The sequence below is a fragment of the Microtus oregoni genome, unplaced genomic scaffold (genome assembly GCF_018167655.1).
Source record: "Microtus oregoni isolate MIOR12 unplaced genomic scaffold, Mior012 000009F_ref0000495, whole genome shotgun sequence".
Lineage (NCBI taxonomy): Eukaryota > Metazoa > Chordata > Mammalia > Rodentia > Cricetidae > Microtus > Microtus oregoni.
The window spans coordinates 34,868,303-34,887,077 of NW_024543068.1; the positions used below are offsets into that span (position 1 = coordinate 34,868,303).

The 18,775-nt window shown below is 41.1% G+C and overlaps 1 protein-coding gene across 2 annotated transcripts; it reads right to left on the reverse strand.

Annotated features, from left to right (window-relative positions):
• Positions 1-1,829: 1,829 nt before the first annotated feature.
• Gemin2 (gem nuclear organelle associated protein 2) lies at positions 1,830-17,453 on the reverse strand. Of its 2 annotated transcripts, none has more exons than XM_041658377.1 (10): positions 17,303-17,453; positions 16,868-16,952; positions 14,277-14,366; positions 13,802-13,861; positions 11,572-11,685; positions 10,177-10,221; positions 8,916-8,984; positions 7,206-7,316; positions 4,425-4,525; positions 1,830-3,212 (listed from the first exon to the last, which is right to left on the reverse strand). In XM_041658377.1, exons 1-9 carry the CDS (start codon positions 17,437-17,439, stop codon positions 4,463-4,465), a joined length of 774 nt encoding a protein of 257 aa, XP_041514311.1. In that variant the 5' UTR covers positions 17,440-17,453; the 3' UTR covers positions 1,830-3,212; positions 4,425-4,462. The 2 variants fall into 2 exon arrangements, with proteins under 2 accessions (XP_041514311.1, XP_041514310.1); XM_041658376.1 differs by having other exon boundaries at positions 1,833-3,212; positions 4,467-4,525.
• Between the last annotated feature and the right edge of the window lie 1,322 nt (positions 17,454-18,775).

Here is an 18,775-nt window from a genome sequence, read left to right on the forward strand (position 1 = left end):
AGCTGCTCTCCCAGAGGTCCTGAGTTCAAGTCCCAGCAACCACATGATCGATCGCTCACAGCCATCTATAATGAGATCTGGTGCCCTCTTCTGGCATGCAGGCAAATATGGAGGTAGAACACTGTATATATAATAAATAAATCTTAAAAAAAGAACAAAAAAACACGCCCCCCATATTGTTACAAAATACTGCACTATATATAGAAGTATACATACAAACAGTTAACATCAATGCTCCAGGCATAAAAGTTACAAATAAATTGTGGAGTTGTTCTCCACGGCTTTTGACACCCAGCCTTTACTTTTTATTTTTTTTTTGATTTTCGAGACAGGGTTTCTTTGTAGCTTTGAAACCTGTCCCGGAACTAACTCTTGTAGACCAGGCTGGCCTCGAACTCACAGAGATCCGCCTGCCTCTGCCTCCCGAGTGCTGGGATTAAAGGCATGTGCCACCATCGCCCGGCCAGCCTTTACATTTTGTGTGTCTTGGTGCTGAAGTAGGAGCCGAGAGGAATGGGCAGGCAGCAGGAAGAGACACTGGAACTCTTGAAACTCAGTGACACACTTCCTTCAACAGAGTCACACCTCCTAATGCCACACCCTAAGCATTCAACTATACGAGCCTATGGGGACCATCTTCTTCAGACCAACACAGTGGATATTAATTACCTCCACAATAACTGTACTTCTGTTATGAGAAGTCAGGAGCTGGATGAAGGGTGCGGACAGTTCTAGAGTCCTGAAAATACCCGTGGGGTTACTGTGCAAAGATCTTATGGTTCAAAATGTTTACTTCTATTTGTCTCCAGCACCCAAAATATCCCTACACCAAATTATATAAATGGTTTCTCACTTTTGTTCACAATCCTCACGCCAAATCAGGTATGGTGGCTCACAACTGTTATAGTATTTGGGAAACTGAGGCATAGATTCACACAAACTTGAGACCATGTTGGACTACAGAGTAACTTCCAGGTCAGGCTAAACTATGGAGTAACATCCTGTCTTAGCAGTAACAATCCTTTAGCTTGCTAGTGGAGTAATTAAGGTAATAGTTTATTATCTCTTAAGCCACTGCATAAGCAAAACTGCTTTGTAAATGTTACCTACTCAGGAATTTTACTGTAAGTAGTATATATAGCTTTATGCTACTAGCTATAGAAACTAAAACAAACAAACCGTAACTGATACTTCATCTGTATCGTATCATCAGTTCCCAGTGCATCCTTCCTTATTTATGTATATGAGTGCTCTATCTGCATGTACACCTTTATGTGAGAAGGGCATCAGATTGTACTATACATACTATATATCATTGTGAGCCATCATGTGGTTGCTGAGAACTGAACTCAGGACCTTGCTAAGAGCAGCAGTGCGCTTAGCGGCTGAGCCGTCTCTCCAGCCCCACAATGTGAAGCTTTAGGTCCAGCTGTGGTGCATGTTCTTGTTTTTAGACTTTATTGTTTAGATTTGTTTATTTTTAATGTATAGAAGTGTTTTGTTTTTATGTAATCCAGTATGCATGCCCGGCACCTGGAGGGCAGTCCACGATATAAGATCCTGACATGCCACCTCCTGCGGAGTCTGTATGATATCTCACGTAGGCTGTAGCACAAACTTCAAGGAAGAGTGCCCGCAGAGAAGGTGTGTGTGTGCTGTGCTTCCTGCATCGGAGCCCTTGCACCTTTGGCATTACCTGCTTATGTCTAGTTTCTTCTGGAAGGGAAGATAGTATGTTTACGTTTCCAGAGTCTATTGATGAAACACTGCCATATATAGGAGTACATGATGCTAATGGAGAAAGATGGGTTAACATTCAAGGCAAAAAGGTTTCCAAGTTTAATCTGGTGCTTAGTAAATAAAGAACAAAAGGCAAACTTAATTAAGCAATTAAGACAGATTCAGCAAAAATGGGATAAGAAGAGAGAGATAACTGCCTGTAACTTCTTGATACTGGTTTTGGGGAAGGTTTGAGGAGTTAGAAATATGGAGGAGAAGAAAAGAAGTTCTTCAGCATAGATGACAGAAATATAAAAAGACTGTAGACCCTGTGACTGTTAACCAGAACCGCTTGCCCTTAGCTCAAAATGCCATAAACTCATGACCTAGATAAAGATTTATATTGTAGCTAATGCCAAGCCATGTCTAGCATGACCAACCGCAGACTCACCCCAGGGACATCTGTCTGATGAAATTCTATTCTCATGTATCTGATATAATTATTCTAATAATCTGTATCACATGAAAAAACAATACATGCTGTTAAGCAATTTTTTTCTGTATAAGGATGAGTCTCATGCCTAGTAAAGATGCATTCAGATGCAATTCCTTTGAGTCTTGGGTCTGTTTTTCATTTGCTGACTCCTTACCCACCTGTTCCTGAGACCCTGTCCTGTCTGAGCTGGTCTATCGCAAGATGCTATGAAACTGATGGCACAGATGGTTGGCAGCTGCTATGCAGGTTCTGGGAACTGAACGTATGTCCTCTGCAAGAGCAGCAGTGCTCCTAACTGCTCATCATCCATCTCTACTCCCTTGTTTTTTTGAGGTAGAGTCTTATTATGTAGCCTAAATTGGCTTAGACCTCCAAATGCTGGGACTACAAGTTCGTACCATCATTAGGACACTACTGAAAATGATCTGCTAGAAAGATCTGGTGGTACAATTAAATGACTGAGTTTAAACCTGAACATTTAGTTAGTTTTGTTGACTATGAACATATTTGCCATTTCATCTGTATGAATTCTAATTATAAGGACACCCACAGTCTTTTATTTTGTTCAAGAGTCAAACAAAATTTGAGTAGTCAAAATACATTTAACATAAATACATATGAATATTTGTAAACAAACAATGAAACAGCACCAGGGACCGGTATAAAATTTCATCAGTTTTTATGCAAGCTGCTTAAGTAATAAGTCACACTTGATCTATTTTCAATGCACATGACTGAAGAAACTATCCCAACTGTTCATCAGACACCCCGTGGGCTTTTCCTTAGCTGTTTCAATACTGTCTACATTTTGAATATCAACTTGAGCTGCAGATTAAGATGAAACACTTCACAGAGTGTTGAAGAAGTGATGCACTCTGTTCTCAAATTGGCATTATGCTTCCTCGGACTCAGGCCGCCTTCGACGAACTATCTTCCATCCCCAGGAGTTAAGCTCTATCAAGATGGCTCATCAGCTAAATCACGCTGGTCAAAATACCTAGTAATAAAAGGAATTCAGTATATGCATTCATATCAAGTATAGCACTACCTGTACCAGTAAAAGCTCCCAACTCTATAATAAAGAGATTAAACTACAGCCTTCTACCTGATGGGAAAACAGCTTACACATGAAAAAAATGGGGCGAGGGAGGGGGATGCTGAGTTCTTCAGTAAAGCTGCCTGGGTTTGGATGCTATCTACCATACTACATCTGTGATGTTCAGGAAGGAGGAAAGTTACTTTTCACCTTTTTGCCATAGTTTCTTCATCTCTAAATCAATGGTGTAGGGTTAAATGAGTACCTATTATGAAACACTAAGAAAAAAGCGTGATATAAAGTACTCAGTAAAATTAAGTATATTAAACAGTGTAATTATTAATAGACCAAGAAACTAGATGAGCTGGGTAGCAGTGGTGGATGCCTTTAGTCCCAGCACTTGGGAGGCAGAAGCAGGGGGATGTCTCAGTTTGACACCAGCCTATTCTACAGAGTAAATTGTAGGATAGCAGGGACTAGCTAGACAAAGAAACCTTGTCTCAAAAAACCAAAAACAAAACAAAACAACAAAACAAAGAAAAACCCCTAGAAGTTCAGTTCAGGTCAGCATATGTGTATTCTCCAATCCTATCTTGTCTATGGAAGGGAATGGCATCTGGGTATTTAGTTAAGCATTATTTATGAAGCTTTAGAAAGGTGCTAGCAAAAATAGGACAAAGCAAACAAACAATAATAACAAACCATTGATCAACGATTAAAAACATGTCCAGAAAGAGACCTTAAATCAATGTGTACCTTTTGTTTAGATTTAGAATATATTTCCAAATAAATCCAGGTGAAACCCTGATACAAGGTATTCAATCAAACAAGGAATGGAGAAGCAGCTTAGCTGGTAGACCCTCGCCTGTCATACAAGACAATGGGTTATTTCCCCAGTACTGATAAAGGAAGGGCTGGAGAGACGGCTCAGCAGTTGAGAGAGCAAGGGCTGCTCTTCCAGAGGTCCCGAGTCCAATTCCCAGCAACCACATGGTGGCTCTCAACCATGTCTAGTGGGGTCTAATGCCCTCTTCTAGCATAAAGGTTACATGCAGATAGAATACTTGCATAAAATAAATAAATCTTAAAAAGAAGATATCTATCTTTAAAAAAAGAAAATGAAATTAAACATACTAGAAAAAAATATACAGCAACTGAAAATGAATGTTCTACCTTATGTGGATAACAAACAGGAAGTCAGATCTCCTAATTTACCTGCTAACTAAGCAGATCAGTAAATTCAAAGCAGGAACTCTTTCGTCATCTTTACTGCCCTGGAAAACAGAAAAAGTACAGTTTTTCCTTAATAAATTTCCTTTTAAGATGAAAATGTGAAAATTTTATTAGGTGATAGCCATCACTACATGGAATAAACATGGATGCTGGTGTTTGACTCACGCCTTGGACAGCAGAGACTGGGAGGCAGAAGCAGGAGGAGCTGTGAATTTAAGGCCAGCCTTGTCCTCAAAAGGGACAGACAAAAGAAAACTGAACTTACATATTCCCTGAAAACATTGGGGTATTTTTTTTTTTTTTGAGGCAAGTTTGCACTGTATACTCCCAGCTGGCCTGGAACTCCTTATGTACACTTGACTGTGTATGTAGACAGGGACCTGTCTGTTTGGTCTCCTGAGTGCTTAAAGGCATGTCACTACATCTGGGCCATCTTTTATTTATAAAATAAAATTAAATATAAACACATTATTTTCCCTGATCCCAAATTTCCTCCCTCCAATCATTTCCAAGTACTCCTATCTTACTCTCTTAAATTCATGGCTTCTTCTCCTCTTTACACACACACACACACACACACACACACACACACACACACACAATCTGCTTAGTCCATATACTGTTATCTATGCTCACAATTTCAGGGCTGGCCAATTGGTGTTGGAAAACCAATTTGGGGGCCTCCAGGTATCTGCATTCTTTAGTTACTAACAAGAGGCCCTTTATTTTACTCTCAGGCTTAGGTTCCATGTAGCTCAGTGGGGCCTAAAATTCCTATGTAGTCTCCAGGCTGTCCTTTATCCTCCTGCCTCCACCTCCCCAGTGCTGACAAGCTTGCGTTATCACACTTAAAATATGCAGTGCTATGGCTAGAACCCTGTGCATGCTAGATGAACACTGTAATCAACAGGCTATAGCCCCAGCTACAATCTCTTATTTTATTTTACTGGTTTTTCAAGACAGGGTTTCTCTGTGTAATAGTCCTAGAACTCACTTTGTATACCAGGCTGTCCTTGAACTCCGAGATTCTCCTGCCTCTGCATCTTAAATGCTGGAATTAAAGGCATGTACTACCACCATGCAGATTTTATTTAATTATGTTTCTATTTAGTGTGTGTGTATTTCCCAGTATATCAAACTCAGGTCATCAGTCCAAGATCATTATCTAAAGAAAGATGCTGTTCAGAAAGATTAACAATTAATGATGGGGCAGTGGGGGCGCACGCTTTTAATCCCAGCCCTTAGGAACCTGAGGCAGGCGACCTTTTGAATTGGAGGTCAGCCTGGTCTACAGAATGAGTTCTAGGACAGCCAGGGCTACGTGGAGAGACCCTATCTCAGGTTAAAAAAAAATTAATGCTGTTTCCAAGGGTTCTAGGTTTATGGGCACTACAACAGGGGTTGATACATACACTCCCGTTAGGTGAGCCTCCCCACTATATCACAATATAGCTGTAAGGTAGTAGATGGGGCCTCTGAGCTTCCAAAACTGAACTAAAATCAGTTTCTTTTCAGGCTGGGAGAGTGCTTGCCCAGCACACTCAGGTCCCTGGATTCGATTCCCCCGTACTTAGTAAACACCGGCTTCAGACACTTTGCTATCGCAGCACAAAACAGACTAAGAGGAGGATAGAAGTCATGAGCATCAGAGCCGAAGTTCTGGGACTCGGCCATTTTAGATCTTGTCTGTGTACCTTCACACTTCCTTTACCTGGGGGAAAAAATCTTCACTGTACTTTTTTTCCACATTCTTCTTTTTTTTGATTTTTTTTTTTTTTTTTTTTTTTTTTTTTTTTTTTTGAGACAGGGTTTCTCTGTGGCTTTGGAGCCTGTCCTGGAACTCGCTCTGTAGACCAGGCTGGTCTCAAACTCACAGAGATCCGCCTGCCTCTGCCTCCCGAGTGCTGGGATTAAAGGCGTGCGCCACCATTGCCCGGCGTCTTCTTTTTTTTTGAGACAGGTCTTACTCTGTAGCCATGGTTGGCCTGAAGCTCACTTGCAGACTAGGCTGGCCTTACAGAGATCCACCTGCCTCTGCCTTCTGAGTGCTAGGATTAAAGGTGTATGCCATCATGCTTGCTCCTCCCCCCCATTTTTTAAAAATATTTATTTATTATGTATACAATATTCTGTATACATGTATGCCTGCAGGCCAGAAGAGGACACCAGACCTCCTTACAGATGGTTGTGAGCCACCATGTGGTTGCTGGGAATTGAACTCAGGACCTCTGGAAGAGCAGGCAATGCTCTTAACCGCTGAGCCATCTCTCCAGCCCTGCCCCCTTTTTTGAGAGGGTCTTTTGTATAGCCCAGGCTGGACTTAAACTGCATTACTCCCCTTTCCACCTCCTAGGTTATAGGATTACAGTCTTGCCCACCATATTTGGCTTTACATTATTTAATTTAGTATATTTGAGACTTATTTTTGTGGCCGCTTTATTCTCGACTAATAACATATCCCACATTTTTTTTTTTAAATTTTTCGAGACAAAAGTTTCTCTGTAGCTTTGGAGCCTGTCCTGGAACTAGCTCTTGAAGACCAGGCTGGCCTTGAACTCAGAGATCCGCCTGCCTCTGCCTGGCAGAGTGCTGGGATTAAAGGCGTGCACCACCACCGCCTGGCTAATCCCACATTTTTCTACTTCATATATCACTGAGATCTTCTCTCCCACCATATACACGAGTAGACAGTTAGAATCTGAAATATACACCGTAACTCACCACGAGGAGCCTAACTTCAGAGCATCTTCTTGCAAGCTGTCGAATCAGTGAATGAGCCTCAGGCAATAAAGGCTTTTCAAGACAAGCCAGCAAAGCATAAAACCATCTTCCCTAAGTAAAAATTAAGAAGTAATAAATAAACAATGAAGCACCTATTTAATCTGCTTTTCTAAATGCCTAATGCTGTTATCTGCTTACATGCTATGAACAAATCAAGGGACAAATAAATCAAATGATAGTTCTTCTGTATTGTAGCCACAGACCTAGACCACTAGCTCCTTTAAAATAGCACCCAATTCCCAACAAACTCATTTCTGCTATTTGTACTATCGTTTAGGTCTCTCTCCACCTTTTTTGTGGATACAGTCTCATTGTGTAGCCATGGCTGGCCTGGAAATCACAGAAATCTACTTGATTCTGCCTCATGAATGCTGGGATTAAAGGGGATCTTATACCATGCCTTGTTCTGAGGCTATCAATTATAAGCAAAATCATTTTTGTTTTTTGAGACAAAGTTTCATTATGTATCTCCGGCTGGTCTCCAGCTTGCCTCTGCCTCTACAATGCTGTGATTAAAGGTGTGTATCACCACACTGGGGTGTATTATCTCATTAAAAATATGCTAAAGAATTGTTTTTGTTGAGACAGGGCCTACTTTGTAGACCTTGCTGGCCTTAGACTTGCTATGTAGTCCAGGCAGGCCTTAAACTCATGAGTGATCTGCCTGGCTCTGCCCTCAGTGCTAGGATTTCATTACTACATGTGCTACTACACCTGCCTGAAGATTGAAAGAGTGACTCTCAGAGAAGACCACATCCAGGTTCCTGGTGAGTATTAATTTTCTTTAGAAAGTTTTTTTCTCTTAATACCCACGTTTAAAACCTGCATCATATACATATATTAAATATATTTTATAGATATAGATACACTTTACATATATTCTTTCATATGTTACTATATTATAGATTATATATTTATACATATTAATTTAATTTATAAACATATTAATGTATAATTAATACATTTCTAAAAATTTTTCTCCTTCAAGACAGGTTTCTCTGTGTAGCTTTGAAGCCTGTCCTAGAACTCACTGTGTAGACCAGGCTGGCCTCAAACTCACAGAGACCTGCCTCTCTTTGCCTCCTGAGTGATGGGATTCATGGCTTGCGCCACCACCATCTGGCTCCCGTTTTATATTTTTTTTAATTATTATTTATTTATTATGTATACAGTGTTCTGTCTGCATGTTGCCTGAATGTCAGAAAAGGGTATTAGATCTCATAGTAGATAGTTGTGAGAGTTCATGTGGTTGCTGGGGATTGAACTCAGTACCTCTGGAAGAACAGTCAATGCTCTTAACCTCTGAGCCATCTCTCTAGCCCCCTGTTTTGTGTTTTTGAGATAAGGTCTTATTCTGTAGCCTAGACTGACCTACAGTTCATTATGGAGCTAAGGCTGCCCTCAAACTCTTACATCTGCCTCTCAAGTGCTACAATTCACAGACAGGTGCCATGGTAATCCCAGTCCCTATGACCTTCTTAATGAGGAAAATATGGTGCTTATTTATAAACAAGATTTGGATTTTATATTGCAGAACACATGAATACATATACATGCATACACATATGTAACTATAAATACCCCAGTTACACCTCATATAAGTAAACATAATTTTGCTTGCATAACGAAAAGAAAAAGATGTAATACTACCAATTCTGGAGTAAAATCTCTTTCTCCAAACCAATTACTCAGATATTCCAAGACACTAGTGACTGTTGCCTAAAAAAAAAAATAAAATAAAATAAAATAAAAAGCAGTGGGGTGGGGGCAGGCAGCGACATTAGAGATAAAACACTGACAAGTTCGACATGAGCTTCATTAACTATAGCTAAAAAGCAGCTGGAAGGTTAAAGTGGCTTTGTTCTTTAGGCTTCCAGAGAAAACCCTCAGTAGCTAGCAACTGGTCTTTTGTTTTGTTTGAGACATGGTCTCGCTATGTGGTCCTGACTGGCCCGGGTTCACAACGCAGAGCAGAGGGTCTCATACTTGTGGTCATCCTGCTGCCTCTGCCTCCCAGTGTGAGCACAAGCCTGATGCAAAGTCTTTTCAGAGAAACAGTCTTACAGTCTCGAGTGTTAACTCAGGCTTTAAATTTAGTTTGTCACTAGTAAAAAATTTCAAATACGCCTACAAAATGAGCCTTTAGTTTACTTACCAATTCAAACAAAGTTGAAAACCAACTCTAAAGAGAAGCAAACTTAGCTAGAGAAGGCTGTTTTAAAATCACACAGATGAAATCATCAATGCGTGGAGAATTGGGTACTTAAAAAAAAAAAAAACCCAACTATGACTACCAGCTTCTTTCCTTTCTGAGACAGGGTTTCTCTGTGTAGTCTTGGCTGTCCTGGAACTCGTTCAATAGACCAGGATGGCCTTGAAATCAGAGATCCACCCTGAGTGCTGGGGTTAAAGGCTCAATCACTGATTTGACAGCTTCATTTGCTTTAAAGCTGGCAATAAAAATCTCCTCTCCTAAATGACTAATGAATAAAATTCTATCTGTTTTTCCCATTCGGTCTAATAAATTAGCTATTTTATCCAATAAATTATGTATCTTAACCTTCACTAACTATGCTGAGACAGGTCCTTTAAAACTAGAACTGTGTCTTGGCCACAAGTACTGAATTTCAGATGTAGGCTTAACACACATAATTAAATGTACACAAATGAACACGTTAGTACCATATCAGGAACACAAGAGCCATCTGTCACGGGATCCTTTTACTTGATAAAATTTTGTTTGCTCAGCTATAAAACAGCCATTAACATTATTCTCTCACATAGAAATACAATCAGAATCACTGCAGGGCCTAGGACAAGACCCTGTACACTGTAAATGCTGAGTAAGTGGATTCAAACCCTTTCATATACACTGCAAGAAAAGACTGAGTTACTGTTTGAGGATGCTTACCTGATTCATTCTGCTTACAATGCTAAGCAGGGGAGGAAAACCAATCTGGAAGAGAAAAGGAGACTGGGGTTTACTAATGTCAGCACAAGTCGGGCTTCATTTACTTCTGGTCAAACTGGAAAATTTTGTGCCTAACAAAGGCTAGAAAATTCCACCATGATTATGAGGTCAAGGCCATCCTGGGCTACACAGTGACTTCCAGGTCAGCCCTGGGCAAGACTCTGTCTCCATATCCTCCACAAAGTTATGAAAAATTTTAAAATACTCTCAATATTTCATCTGTAGAATAAATTTATCAATAACTACTTATAACTTAGTATTTAGCCCATGCTCAATCATTCAAAACAAAACAAAACGAAGAAAACCAAAGCAGCTCTTGAGAAGTACACACCTACGTTCCAGGGCATGCATTTTTTTTTTTTAAGATTTATTTATTTATTATGTATACAACATTCTGCCTCGATGTATGCCCGCACGCCAGAGCAGGGCGCCAGATCTCAGTACAGATGGTTGTGAGCCACCATGTGGTTGCTGGGAATTGAACTCAGGACCTGTGGAAGAGCAGCCAGAGCTCTTAACCTCTGAGCCATCTCTCCAGCCCCCCAGGGCATGCATTTTTTTTCAGTGCCTCTTTCTCTACTATTCTTTGTGCTTTGAATTCAGATTAAAAATGCCCTTTATTAATTCCCAACTCTGCTTCACAAAAATCAAACCAAACCAAACAAACCAGCAAACCCTGAATCCTAGGCAGACAGGACAGCAATGTACGCATAATCCTAGCTTACTCAGAAGACTAAGGCGGGAAGAAGGTAATATCAAGGCCAGTCCCAGCAATGAGACCCCGCCCCAAAATAAAACCCCTTCCACCTTCCATAACAGAATCTTTTAACTCACAAAATCATTATATAACTAACATACGAGGCCGGGCGGTGGTGGCGCGCGCCTTTAATCCCAGCACTCGGGAGGCAGAGGCAGGCGGATCTCTGTGAGTTCGAGACCAGCCTGGTCTACAAGAGCTAGTTCCAGGACAGGCTCCAAAACCACAGAGAAACCCTGTCTCGAAAAACCAAAAAAAAAAAAAAAAAAAAAAAAAAAAAAAAACTAACATACGAGAGAATATGAGCCCAGTAAATTAGAAAGTGGGCTGATACTGTCTAAGCCAATGAACTAGGTGGGAAGTTGGTTAGTATTTCCTACACAGAATCAGACAGTAGTTAGTCTTTGTCAGTCACAATGCGTTTTAGTCACACTCGGCTTTGTTTGTAATGACCTGTGAGAAGAGAGCGAGCCACTCTCAGGTCACGAGGCACACACAAACAGGCTGTGGTAACTCCAGTCTACTAGTCAATGTCTGCATGTCTGTCACTGCTTATGTTCATCTAGGTCACCACCTACTTGGACATAATCAATCCCAGGGCTTTCATCTGTAGAAGGTCCAAGAGCCCCTTCAGCACATAACCTTTCACCCAGACAAAATTTTTTCCAGCCTTCTTCATCTTCAGATTTTGGCTGAAAGAAAAAAAATTACTTATTTCTATTTATTTATTTTTACACTGATCATCATAAAAACAAGCGAGGCTAAAGATGCCACTGAAGGGAAACTTCAAATGCAAGGAATAAATAAAAATTTTGGCTCATTTTCAAGAAAAAAAAAAAAGGAAACTGAGGGTCCCCTATATCTTGATTACCCCAACTCAAAGACATGGTGCTAGCTATGGACATAACTGTGTACACTCTCTAGACCCCTATGCTGGGACTAACTGCGAGAACTGTAGGCTGTGACTGCTGTTGGAGATGTGACCTTTAAAGCTGCATAGTGAACTCTAACTCGACGTCCTCTTTTCCAAAAACTCAAACCAATTCTACTATTCATTCATGCGTGTACATGTCAGAGAACACCTTGAAAGAGTCAGTTCTCTCCTTTCATGTGGGTCCTGAAGATTAAACACTGGGTCATCAATTGCCTTCACAAACGGAGCCACCTCACTGGTCCCTGCCTGGTCTATTTATAAAGGGGGATTTGGATCATAAAGAATACATTTTTGGGGCTGGAGATATGGTTTAGCAGTTAAGAGCACTAGCTGCTCTTCCAGAGGTCTTGAGTTCAATTCCCTGCAACCACATGGTGGCTCACAAAAATCTGTAATCCATCTGGTGTCCTCTTCTGGCCTGCAGGCATACATGCAGACAGAACACTGTATACATGATAAACAAATAAATCTTTTTTAAAAAAAGGAGTGTATTTTCTTCTCTTTCAGAAGATAAATAGCTTTTGCCACTTTCTTAAATGTGTGATTCTCTAAATGATTGGAGAAAATTGCCTAGAACAATGGTATTCATCTCTTCCCTAATTCTAATCTTTAACTGCTAATATTTTAGGAGGTTAATTAATTATATCTAAGTTGCTATGACACAGAAAGAAATATCTCAATATGGATCACAGGCTTCACTATTACACAGGTTACCGTGAAGCAGTATAAATATGTTCATTGCATGACATCAATATCTCACCAAGAAAATCTAATAATCCCCCCTTCAGTGTCTTTAAATTCTGAAAATGTATTTACATTCTAAAAAAGCAACAGTTTAGAAGAATCCTTAAAAGCCTGGAGAGGCCACACAGTCATCATTTGTCAACCTAAATGAAAAAAACAGAGATGCCCGCACGGCAGCACATGCCTGTCCCAGCACTCAGGAGGTAGAGGCTTGAGGATTCCAAGTTTAAGGATAGGCTGAGCTACATAGCAAAACTTGTTTTAAGAAATCAAGGGCTAGGGATAAGAACTACATAGCATATGCAAGGCCCTGAGTTCAATCCCTAGCACTGCAGGAAAAATAAACACATAGGAAGCCATAGGAGTACTTAGGGAGGTGGAGGAAAGGACCAGAGCAAACTCTGAAAAAGAAGTCTGAGGGCAAACAAAGAGCAGCTGGGCAGAAGTCCTGGTAGAGGTTTGCATTTACTTGCTTTTTTGAGATAAGATTATCCTATAAGCCCGGACTGACCTTTAAATTACTCTCGCTGGCCTCAAACTTATGATCCTCCAGCTTCAGCCTCCAGAGTGCTGGGATTTAGGAGAGTGCCACTGCTCCTGACTCAGAAGTCCTTCTGTATAAGGTGGTGGTGGTCTTGTGTAAGATTGTAATTTGACAGTCTTTTATGGATATTGTTAGGCTATAATCCTAAGGACACAGCCTAACTTCTCAGCCTTACTTATTATTTCGGCAGAACTGATACAGCAGTAATACTCTATTTTGTTCCTGACCATTTTCACATATCCTAAGTCTCTCAAGATAAGGTGAATCAAACAGTCAAGGGCCAGTCTTGGTGGTGCATGCCTTTAATTCCAGCACTCCAGAGGCAGAAGCAGGCAAAACCCTTGTGTCTAAGGTTAGCCTGGTCTACATAATGAGTTCCACATCAGCTGGGGCAATGTAGTGGGACCCTCTCTGAAAAAACTAAACACTGACTCAGACTACTACTATAGCAAACTGATATACACACATATTGGCATAGGTAGGAAAATAAAAATAATATAGACTAAGCATTTAACTCTTTAAAGACTAGACTACGGATTACTTCACAGGCACACGCTGGGTGACGGAAGCGGAGAAGCTCACATACCATTGTCACGTTGCTGTCCAACTGCTGAGATCTCCAGTGATGTCTGTGCTTGTTCACACTCTACAGGAAGCAAAGTTAATCATCTTCAGAGAACGAAAAACTAAAAAGAAACAAGTTTTTCTACAAAATTTCAACTACCCTAAAATTTATTTATTTATTTATTTATTTGGTTTTTCGAGACAGGGTTTCTCTGTGGTTTTGGAGCCTGTCCTGGAACTAGCTCTTGTAGACCAGGCTGGTCTCGAACTCACAGAGATCCGCCTGCCTCTGCCTCCCGAGTGCTGGGATTAAAGGCGTGCGCCACCACTGCCCGGCCCTAAAATTTAAAAAATACATAAATGCCAAATATATTCTGATGATTAGAATAATTTGGTAAGTAATTCACAAATACTTGAGTATTTATAATTATTTCAATTACAGACAAAGGACAGAAGTACATCTGAGGAAGTTTAATTTGATTGAAGGGGACATTTACCTGTCGAACAGCTGAGAACTGGACCACTTGCTGCTGCTGCCACTGAAGTGTTGGAGAATAACCTTCTGGGGCAGGCTGGCATCCTGAAAGCTGGAAATCAGGTCACAGATGTTAGGCTGTTTCAGTGCTGTAACTAGAATCTATGCCTATGCAGAGTAAGAGCAAAATCAAGAAGAAGAGTAAATACGTTTTAGTGAATGATAAGATTATTTAAGAGAATAAAGGTCCATTTTATTAGAGCAGAAAGGCAGGTAGTTCACTTTACATCTATGATCCAGTTAATAAAAGAGATCTTTTGGGGCTGGAGAGATGGCTCAGTGGTTAATAGCATTGACTGTTCTTCCAAAGGTTCCAGGTTCAATTCCCAGTACCCATATTACAGCTGAAAACTGTCTGTAGCTCCAGTTCCAGGGGATCTGATGCCCTTATACAGACATACAAGCAGGCAAAATACAAATGCGTTTTAAGTAAAAAATAACAAAATCATTTTTTTTAAAAAAGAGAGATGCTTTGTCATTTTACTTAGAAAAATATGGGCTGAATGTTGGAGGTGAAGTTCTTATGAAATATGAAGGATATGAATCTAAAGGATTATAACTTAATTCTATTTTTCTATAATAGTGAGGAGAAACAAAGAAGAGAGAATAAAGAATTTTGGAATGGTCAAAAATGTATCCCAAAACTCAAAGATAGTTGACTTGAAAAAAAAATCTACATTTTTAAAACCTTTTTTTTTTGAGGGGGGGGTAAGAGTGGGCATGGTGACGGCATCACGACCCCAGGAGTTCTCAGACGAAGTAGTTAAATACCCTGTGTGCCTAACCTTACTCTTGTTTCCTAAAACAGCACACAGATAACAAGTGACCAGGCATCGTCTTCTAATAAAACAATTGGGTAAATTTGAAAAAAGCTAAGTTTACATGAAATCATGTGCCATCAAGTAAAAATTTGTGAAGCTATATAAAACCTTATAGTGCCTGAATTAAAGCATCCATATTATAAACATTAAAGGAATTGCCTCAAACACAAAAAATTTATCAAAAGCCTTCCAAAAACACCCAAAAACTTGATCTCAAGCTGGGTGGTGGTAGCACACGCCTTTAATCCCAGCACTCGGGAGGCAGAGGCAGGTGGATCTCTGTGAGTTCGAGGCCAGCCTGGTCTACAACAGCTGGTTCCAGGACAGGAACCAAAAGCTATGGAGAAACCCTGTTTCAAAAATTAAAAAAACAAAACAAACAAACAAAAAAATACCTGATCTCAGCAACCGCCTACCTCCCCCCCTCCATTTTTCTGAGATAAGGTTTCCCTTCATGGCCTTGGTTGTCCTGGAAATCACTGTGTACACTGGGCTAGCCTCGAACTTCACAGAGGTCTGCCAGCCTGTCTCTCTAGTGCTGAGAGATTTTTAACTAAAAAGTTTCATTTATTTTGTGTGCATGTTTTGTCTGCATGCATATCTGTGTACTATGTGCAGGTCTGGTACCTGAAGGGGTGAAACGAGAGCATCAGAACCCCTGGAACTAGAGCTTAGTGATAGTAGTGAGTAGTCACGTGGGTGCTGGGAATTGAACCTGCATCCTCTGGAAGAACATCCAGGGCTTTTAACCACTGTGCCATCTTTCCAGGCCTGCAGTCATTTTATTAATTGAGTGCTGTTCATTTTCTTCATGCAATGACCAGATGGCGTAATTATTTGGTTATTTTCTGTGTCCTTTAGGAAACTGTTACTGTACAGGCATAGGGGACTTCCCTCATTCTTTCCTTCTGAGATGAGGGTCTTATATATTCCAGGCTAGCCTGAAACCCTCTATATAATAGAAAATTACCTAGACCTCCCAACACTCTTGTCTCTACCTCCAAGTGTTGGGATTACAAGTGTTTACCAACATGCCTTCTCTGTAGACACCTTTCCTCTATTATCTTCTGCTGTGTTCCTAGTATCCAGCGCAACCTAACTGCTTAATATAAAGTATGCAGGATAAGCAAACGAATAAAGACCAGAGTCTGCACGGAAAGGACAGAAAGATGCTACGACATTTGTGTTTCCGTTCTGAGAAAATACCAGGTCAAATGGAGAATGTGCACCAAGCACCAGTTTGATAATAACTATAAAGGTATAGCCAGTAAAACATTCCTTCATATTTTACTTGTAAAGGTCCGCATTAGTAAACAATTGAAGTATTTTTTCGAGGTGTGTGTATGTAATCTTTTAAATGACACACACATTTACACTTTCAGAGGGGTCTCATAATGCAGGCTGGCATCCAAACCAAAATTTGTGAGCCTGCAAGTGATGTCTAAGTTTGTAGGGAGCAATCTAACCTTACCCTACACACCGTAACTAATTTATTATTTTTTCTTTTTTCTTTTTTCTTTTTTTTTTTTTGCGAGACAGGGTTTCTTTGTGAAGCCTTAACTATCCTGGAACTAGCTCTGCATACCAGGCTGGCCTCAAACTCCCAAATGCTGGGATTAAAGATGTGCACCACCACTGTCAGGCCATAACTGATTTTCTTGATAAGATAGAAAATCTTCAGTCATTTGATTGTGTGTGATTAGAAGAGTCCCATTTGGTTAGTAAAACTCACAGAAATATTCACACTTTGCTTCCTCTTCAACTTCTTTGGATCAATTTGGGCTACCACAACATCTGGACACTGAGCCGCTTCGATCCTACAAGCAGTACATGTGTGAAACTTATTATTATTGCTCTTTGCTCGTGTCTCGTGTGCAGTGCAATAGATGCATGTTACTTCATTATGAAATCGCAAATAAAATTCAGACTCCCAACAAAAGAACAAAACGCCCGACACTGCCTAAATTAAAAGAGATTTAAGAGCACACCTTTTAACGTGCAATCAAGTTCAAGGCATATTTGCCCACGGTAGGTTGTATATACAGGGATCTTAAATTTCCCAGACCGCCCGAGACAGGAACCCAAACAGAGAAGGGACTCTGTCGCACACTGCGGGTCAAGCGCGACACCAGGTCTATGCCCACTCGCGCAGGGCAACATCACTCACTGCACCCTTCTCAGGTATTCCTGCGGCGTCCTGGGGGGCACCGAGGGATCGAAACCTTCCGTCAAGTCACAGGGCTCCACAGGTAACAACCGTGGCATCAACTCTTCCACCGCAGACTCGGCCTGAACCCACGCCATGGTAGTCAAACCCGCCAAGCCCTATTGCGCCTGCGCTCAGCTGATGCTGAGCTCCGGCGACCTCCGGGGCGGGGACGGGCCTAGGGGGGCGGAGCCACGCAAACCTGCTGGTTGCATCAAGTTTATGGCTCCGGCGGTGAAATGAAGCTAACGGAAGTGGTTCCGAAAGAATTTCTAGGTCTTTTTTTTTTTTTTTTTTAAACCTAATTTCATTTTCTCTTCTGAAGCTTGGGTAGGGAGCTGGGACCGAGGATGAACTTTTATAGCATTGAATAGTGTCTAAATTAATGCTGTACTGATCATTTTTAGAGTTCTAAAGAATTCAACCACTGGTTGAAGCACATTACATTCATCTAAATCTTAACAATCTTTTGACGAGGGTGGTGCCTTTCCGGCTTTGCGGGGGAAGAAATTGACACAAAGTGGAGGGATGGAGAGCTTTATTTATTTATTTAAGATTTCTGTCTCTTACCCGCCACCACCTCCCATTTCCCTCCCCCAATCAAGTCCCCCTCCCTTGTCAGCCCAAAGAGCAATCAGGGTCCCTGCCCTGTGGGAAGTCCAAGGACCACCCACCTCCATCCAGGTCTAGTAAGGGGAGCATCCAAACTGCCTAGGCTCCCCCAAAGCCAGTACGTGCAGTAGGATAAAAAACCCATTGCCATTGTTGAGTTCTCAGTAGTCCTCATTGTCCGCTATGTTCAGCGAGTCCGGTTTTATCCCAGGCCTTTTCAGACCCAGGCCAGCTGGCCTTGGTGAGTTCCCGATAGATAGAACATCCCCATTGTCTCAGTGTGTGGGTGCAGCCCTCGCGGCCCTGAGTTCCTTGCTCGTGCTCTCTCTCCTTCTGCTCCTGATTTGGACCTTGAGATTTCTGTCTGGTGCTCCAATGTGGGTCTCTGTCTCCTTTCATTGCCTGATAAAGGTTAATATTCAGGAGGATGCCTATATGTTTTTCTTTGGGTTCACCTTCTTCTTTTTTTTTTTTTTTGGATTTCTCGAGACAGGGTTTCTCTGTAGCTTTTGGTTCCTGTCCTGGAACTAGCTCTTGTAGACCAGGCTGGCCTCGAACTCACAGAGATCCGCCTGCCTCGGCCTCCCGAGTGCTGGGATTAAAGGCGTGCGCCACCACCGCCCGGCTGTTCTTATTTAGCTTCTCTAGGATCACTAATTATAGGCTCAATGTCCTTTATTTATGGCTAGAAACCAAATATGAGTGAGTACATCCCATGTTCCTCTTTTTGGGTCTGGCTTACCTCACTCAGGATAGTGTTTTCTATTTTCATCCATTTGTATGCAAAATTCAAGAAGTCCTTGTTTTTTACTGCTGAGTAGT